General features: G+C 37.0%; 1 protein-coding gene across 1 annotated transcript in view; it reads right to left on the bottom strand.

Moving 5' to 3' along the window:
- AHI1 (Abelson helper integration site 1) overlaps positions 1–7,617 on the bottom strand; it is a 248,465-nt gene that overhangs the window by 4,239 nt on the left and 236,609 nt on the right. The window contains exon 24 of the mRNA XM_011991473.1: positions 3,347–3,449. Within this exon, the coding sequence (XP_011846863.1) occupies positions 3,347–3,449 (103 nt within the window). The remainder of the gene's footprint in view (positions 1–3,346; positions 3,450–7,617) is intronic.

Here is a 7,617-nt window from a genome sequence, read left to right as displayed (position 1 = left end):
TCTCCAGTCAACACAGCCTTTTGATTGACGTGCTTCTTGATGTTTTTATTATCTCATATATGACTGGAATGGCGCCTTTTCGGTTTCTTGAATAAAATGTTACTGTACATGTAATTAGTTTGATTCTATAGAATCTGTTTCTTAACATAATTATAGTATGGAGTAAAGATTTACTAAAATAGTTATCTAATAAAAAAGATCAGTTTTTTAAAAAATAATTCACTCAGATATATTTTATTGAGGTCACTGTTGAATGACAAACATTTGAGATGCTTCTAGTCCCTGAGTGTGGTCATAGGTACATGCCAACTGCTTCCTTACTCTTGTGTGTGCTGTCATCTCCCAAGTATCAGCATTTTCCTCTCCACAGCAACTGAGATCCAGTACTTTACAGATCACCCAGTGGAGTCTGACATCTCCATTTGCAGCTAGCAGTGGCTGGAGTTGTGCAGTTGGAGAAGTTACTTAACTTTCAGAACTTGGTTTCCTTAGTTGTAGAGCAGGGAAGATTTTATCTATCTAATGGATTTGATGTGAAGAGTAAATGAGGTCATGTACATAATAAAGTGAAGATTTGGGGACTATTTTCGGTACAGTTCAATTAAATAGAAACGAAGAAATATATAGCTTAAAACATGTGGATTGCTTAAAAATGTTTCCATAATTCACTAAACAGGTATGGCCATCAGATGGAAATCATTTGAATACATATAAAAATGTAAGGTCACAAACTTTTGTTATAGTTTCTAGAACTTCCTTTTAAAAATATTTATGGCTAAATATATGACTAAAGTGACAACATGTCACATGAAGCTATAAAATGGTAAGTATTTCTCAAACATAGTCTTGCTGAGCTTCCTAAAGAAAAGATATCTTTCTTTAATTAAATTCTTCTATAATTTAAAGATAATATTAAGGTCAAGTATTCATTTGTATGTGACAGAAACCCTGCACAAGATTTCAGAAGGACCAAGTGTTAGCCATTTAAAAGCATTGATTTCATTTAAAATATGCATTTTACACATACATTTGCATACATTGTGTAAAATATTTCATGTTTTAAGTCTTTTAAAAACTTGATTTTTATTCTAGCTTTCCAAGTCCTATACACAGTATTATTTCAATACTGAAGAAATGTTAATCTTCAAGACAGAGTTGGATCAATAATTGGGAAGTGCGTTTCTAACAATGGTTTAAAAATATTATTTAGATATAGAAGAAGATAATGTCAAATTGTTACTTGTTTGGAGAAAAGAGATGACATGGGATAAAATTCAATACTTTCAGAATAAAGATAAAACAAACCCAATTTGATATAAGGAAATGTTTAATGCCATACATCATCAAATGGATTCTGGCATTTGATTTTCTGCTTGATTATCAGCTGGATCTACTGCTTAGAGGGCACTGTCATGATCTCCCTCACCGCATCTCATCTCAGATTGAGTGGTAAAGACCTTTTATTAATCTATTCATGAACATAACCCTAGTCTTACTTTGTCAGCAAGACAAAGGGGAAAAGGACTGGGCTTTCAGTAGAGCCAAATTTTCCTGGTGTTTGCTTCAACTGCTATTTTTGTCTTTAGTAGTTGCAATATAAAAATAACCCTTCATTTTTCATATAAACCTCAAGATCTTAGCAAATGCTTAGCTCCCCCTGACATATTTTTCATTCATCTTAAATTATTTCTAAACCTGTTGAAATCCTTGGTGATTCCATCAGAAAATCAACACATATCTCAAAATTATGAGCTGAAACTGCAGAGAAACAGATATTTTTATTTTTAAATTATCAAGTGCCTTCACAAGACAGAAAAAAATAAGCTTGTACAAGAGTGACTCAAGCTGGCTGGGCCCAGCTGTACCTGATGCACAGACTTATGCATCCAGAACAATGAAAACTCAGTGCCATCAGAACAGACTTTTGCGCTGATGGCTTCAGGCTTCAACAGTTATCAATGCCACTCAAAACTTTGAAAAATGCCTTTTTTAAAAGTTCTACACAGCAGGGACATGTTTACCAATTTTTATGCCTCTACAACATGTGCAGGGATAAGAGCTAAATATATTTTTATTAGAAGATATTTCACACTGGGTAAAATTTACACCTCAATGCCCAACATTGTTTTTCTCACTTCTTATTTTAATGGAATTGACTGTCTAATTTGGATAAGTCTTTCTAATTTTACATTAGTTTTCACTTTCTTGGGGTTATTTTATCAGCAGACCTTATCACACAGTTGAGAAAGGAGTCAAGAAAAGAACAAAAAATGAATACCCTATTATAATATCTAACTTCAAAACATATAATCTATAATAATGATGCTATTATTCTGGAACTTAGAAATAAATAAATGTAATATAATAATGTAAAAATATTAAGATTAAAATAAATATTAAACAATGTAAGTCTACAAAATAGGTATGTGCTTAAATATGAAATGCTTTTTTATTTTATTTTATTATTATTTTTTTTGAGATGGAGTCTCGCTCTGTCGCCCGGGCTGGAGTGCAGTGGCCGGATCTCAGCTCACTGCAAGCTCCGCCTCCCGGGTTCACGCCATTCTCCTGCCTCAGCCTCCCGAGCAGCTGGGACTACAGGTGCCCGCCACCGCGCCCGGCTAATTTTTTGTATTTTTAGTAGAGACGGGGTTTCACCGTGTTAGCCAGGATGGTCTCGATCTCCTGACCTAGTGATCCGCCCGCCTCGGCCTCCCAAAGTGCTGGGATTACAGGCGTGAGCCACCGCGCCCGGCCCGGAGTTTCACTTTCAACAGAAACTTCACTTCTACTTAATAGAGAAAAGGCCTTCTGGCAGGCCTTTCCTGCCTTTCTTATACACCAACCCCTACCATCCAAACACATTTTCCCACTGGCCTGTCTCAGTAGAAAAAGTGGCCCACTCTTGAGCAGTGATCCTCTGGATTTCCTTAGGCCCCCTGGGACTGTCACTCGGCTCCCACACCGCAGATGGCTCCTTCTCAAGTGGCTCTTTCAGTTTGTAAATATTCTTGTCATTCCTCTCGTTATAAAGATCTTCTCTATACCCTGTGTTTTCCACTAGTTACCGCCTAGGCTTTTCTCTCCTTTAAATTCCAGCTTCTAAAGAGAGTAAGACTATTCTTACAGTCTTTTTCCCTTTGGGCTGGAGACAATCTGATTTATGCTTCCGGGTTTCTCCATCAAAACTATCTTCTCCAAGGTAGCAAATGGCCTCCTGGTTACAGATCCCAAATGGGACTTGTCAGTCCTTGTTTCTCTCTGGTATTTGTCCTTGTTGACCATGCTTTCCTAAATCTTTTCCTGTTGACAATATAGCACAACTTTCCACTGGTTTTCCCCTTACCTCCATTAGAGTGACTTTTTGGCCTGCTTGCTCGTTCTTCCTCACCTGTGTTTCCATTATGTGTCCTTGGTCCTCATGGCTCTGTTCTTTGCTCATTTCAGAACTATAGGAGGGAAAGATCAGAAAGAAGGAGCCAATAAAAGAGAGCTGAGGTAAAGGCTCAGATGAAGCTTTGATCTAGGGACGTGGCAGTGGAAATAAAAATGGGGATAAATGTGAGGATATGACAGAGAAAAACATCCGGCAGAACTAACAAGTATACACGGGGGTGAGAGACAGGGAGCTGCTTAAAATAATGTAAACAGACAAACCTTTGGCTGGTTGAGCTCCTTTTTAGCCATGATAAAAGGACAAGCATAAAATAAATGTCAAAATCTTAAACTATTATCTGTGGACTTACAGAATAAAATAAATTTCATCTGTCTCAGAAAAATATTAGATGCCTGCGAAAAATCGGAAAGTTCTATCAACTTAGGTGGAAACACACACACACACACACACACACACACACACCCCACACACACACGTAAAAGTACAGGACATTCATTAATGACAAGAAAAGAAATGAAGGAAGTTTATATATAAGAAAGCTGTAACATCCTGATCTGTGGAATGAGCAATGTAGATTTCCAAATGATTCAATGGCAACAGCAAAATATAAAACAAATGTTTTGTGGATGAGTGTGTAGTAATGCACTTTATATTAGGAGAAAGAAAACACAAAAACAATGAAAAAAAAAAGGAAAACAAGAATGGAAGAGAGTATCTTCTCTCTAAGTTGTCTAGGAATGGTGAGAAACACCACAGAGGAGCTTGAAAAAGATGCAAGAATTTCAAAATCAGGTATTAAATAGGACTGAATAGAGATTCTTGTGAACCAAATGATATTTCCCCCAAATTCATATGTTGACACCTGAACTCCTAATGTAACTGTATTTGGAGACAGGGGCTTCTAGGGAGATAACTAAGGTTAAATGGAGTCAGAAGAGTGCGGCTCTAATCTAATAAGACTAGTATCCTCAGAAGACGAGAAAGATGAAAAGTGTGCTCTTTTTGCATAGAGAAGAGGCCACGTGAGGATACAATGAGAAGGCAGACATCTCCAAGCCAGGAAGAGAGGCCTCAATGGAAACCAATCCTGCTGGCACCTTGATCTTGGGACTTCTAGCCCCCAGAACTATGTGAAAATAAGTTTCTGTAGTTTAAGCAATGAAGTCTGTGGTATTTTCTGTGGCACCCTGAATAGACTAACAAAGAAATGTATAAGTAAGTGAAATGAAGTCAGATGACTGAGAATGAAAAGGTCAGAAATTACAAACAAGAAACGACAGTAAATTTAGATACAATGATAAAAGAACAAAGGAAAGGTTAAGTTCTGGAAAAAAACACTGATAACACACAATTTTAATCTTTCTGAAGTGTGCCCTTTTGGCCTTATTTCCAAGGAATCTATATTCTATACTGATAAGGTGAATAAGGGAAGCAAGCCAAAGATAATACAGCAGAGACAATGATACAATGGACTGTGGCAAACTGGAGAATGGATGACTCATCTAAAGGAGGCAGTCCATCTCAGCTCATTGATGGATGTCATCAAAGAATGTAGAGCTGAGGTCCAGAACTCCAGATTATTTTCAAGAAGTCAGAAGTCTGCATTTCTTTTAGGTGAAATGTTTAAATATCTGGACAGACACACACACACACACACACACACACACACCCCCACACACGAGACCCCATGCATACTTGCTGGTCTGAGGGTATCCCAGGCACTGCCATACTTTTGTGCCTTAGCTCCTGACTTCTAGGCCCTATTCTTGTTTACTCCATCGTGTCTATATGGTCTTTAATGCTGTCTTCCTCTTTGGCTTTCTCTGACCACTAAAGCCCACTCTAGGAAGATCAGACTGTAGTGATCCTCTTTGTTCTTTTATCTCTCACAATCTATACACAATCTATCAAAAAGCTACCTTGAAAATACATAGAACATCTAGACCTTTGCTTGTAGCCCAGATAGAGTAGGAGGAACTAGATTTACCTCTCGTCTAAAACAACAACAACAAAACCTGAACAAAACACATGAAACAACAACTTTCAAGATACTGAGCCACAGACAATGAAGATCCGCAAAGGTTCCCCTCAAGTATCCAGCAGAGAACTGATGTGTGCACACATCTGGGAAAATTACTTGACGCCCCGAACAGTGTTTATTCCTACTAGCAATGAACAGAACTGTCCCCGAGGAAGCACAGACACTGGCCTTACTAGACAAAGACTTAAAATTCGTAATTCAAAATGTGTTCAAAGAACTAAAGGAAACATGTCTAAAGAACTAACATATGAGCAATGTCTCACTAAATAGAGAATATGAATAAAGAAATAGAAATTACACAAGGAGGAAGTAATACTAAATCTACACACACTATTTCAGAAAATTGAAGAGGTGGGAATTCTTCCCAACTTGTTCCATGAAGCCAGAATTATCTCCTTATCAAAATCAGCTTAAGATGTTACAAAACAAAATTACAGACCCATATTTCTCATGAACGAAATGCAAGAAGTTCTAAAGGAAATTTTAGCAAATCAAATTCAACAATTTATAAAAAGGATAACACGCCACTAAGTAGGGTTTCTCCCAGGAACGCGAAGTTGGTTTAACATTTGAATATCAGTGTAATTCACCATATTAAGAAATTTAAAAACAAAAACCATAGATTACTTAACCAATGCAAAAACACATTTGAGAAATCAAACATCTATTCCTGACAAAAACTCTTAGGAAAGGGAAACTACCTAATAAAGGGCATTTATAAAAAACCTGGAATAACATCATACTTCATGGTAAAAGAGCAAATGCTTTCCTATTCATTTCCCACATGATCAGGAACAAGACAAGAATGTCTATTCTCACTAGTTTTATTTAACACTGTATTAGAGGTTCTACCCAGTGTAACAGGGTGAAAAAAAAAATTAAAGTCACCCAGATTGTGAAGAAAGAAAACTGTTTTTTATTTGCATGATTGTCTACATAGACTATCTCGTGGAATCTACTAAAAGCTATTACAACAAACAAGTGAGTTTAGTAGCGTGGCATAAAACAAGATCGACAAACAATCATCGGTAGTATTTCTATAAACTAGTGACAAATACCTGTAAATTGAAACTTAAAAACAATACCATTTACATAAGAAATATGTAGGAATAAATCAACCAAAGACCTATACACTGTATTTCCAAGACCTACACATTGAAAACAAAAAAAATTACCAAGAGAAAATAAAGAAGTTGTAAATACATGCAAAGATATATCATGTTAATGACTCAGATGATTGAATATTGTTAAAATGTCAATTCTTCCCAAATTAATATCTGGATTAAATGCAATATCAATTGGAATATGCTATAGAAATTCATAAGCTAATTCTAAAATTCATGTGGAAATGGAAAGAACCCTAAATATTAAATAGCCAAACCAACTTTGAAAAGGAAAAAGTTGGAGGACTAATATTATCCGATTTCAAGACATACTACAAAACTACTCAGTAATTAAAATAATGTGGTAGTAGCATAAAGATGGAGAAATAGAAAAACAATTGGCTGGGTGCTTTGGTTCATGCCTGCAATTCCAGCACTTGGGGAGGCTGAGGCAGGTGGATCACTTGAGGCCAGGAGTTTGAGATCAGCCTAGCCAACATAGTGAAACCCCATCTCTACTAAAAATACAATAAATTAGCCGGGTGTTGTGGTGTGCACCTGTAATCCCAGCTACTCAGGAAGGCTGAGGCAGGAGAATCACCTGAACCCGGGAGGTGGAGGTTGCAGTGAGTTGAGATTGCATCACTGCACTCCAGCCCGGGCGACAGTGTGAGACTCCGTCTCATAAAAAAAAAACAAACAAAAAAACCCCCAAATTAGCTTGTGTAGTGGTGTACGCCTATTAATCCAGCTACTCGGGTGGCTGAGGCAGGAGAATTGCTTGAACCCTGGAGGCAGAGGTTTCAGTGAGCCAAGATCATGCCATTGCACTCCAGCTTGGATGACAAAGGGAGATTCTGCCTCAAAACAACCAACCAACTAACCCTCCCCCAAAAAACCCAAAAGAAAAACAGAAAAATAACAGATAGACCATAAACAGACCCACATATATATTAAGAGCTGATTTTCAACAAACGTGCAAAGGCCATTCAGTTGAGACAGAGTTGTTTTTCAACAAATGATGGTGGAACAACTGGATATCCAAGTGCAAAAAAAAAAAAAAAAAAAAAAAAAAA

This window comes from Mandrillus leucophaeus, unplaced genomic scaffold (genome assembly GCF_000951045.1).
Source record: "Mandrillus leucophaeus isolate KB7577 unplaced genomic scaffold, Mleu.le_1.0 Scaffold396, whole genome shotgun sequence".
Classification (NCBI taxonomy): Eukaryota; Metazoa; Chordata; class Mammalia; order Primates; family Cercopithecidae; genus Mandrillus; species Mandrillus leucophaeus.
The sequence above is the reverse complement of the archived record's forward strand: the minus strand, read 5'-3'. Positions and strand labels throughout refer to the sequence as shown.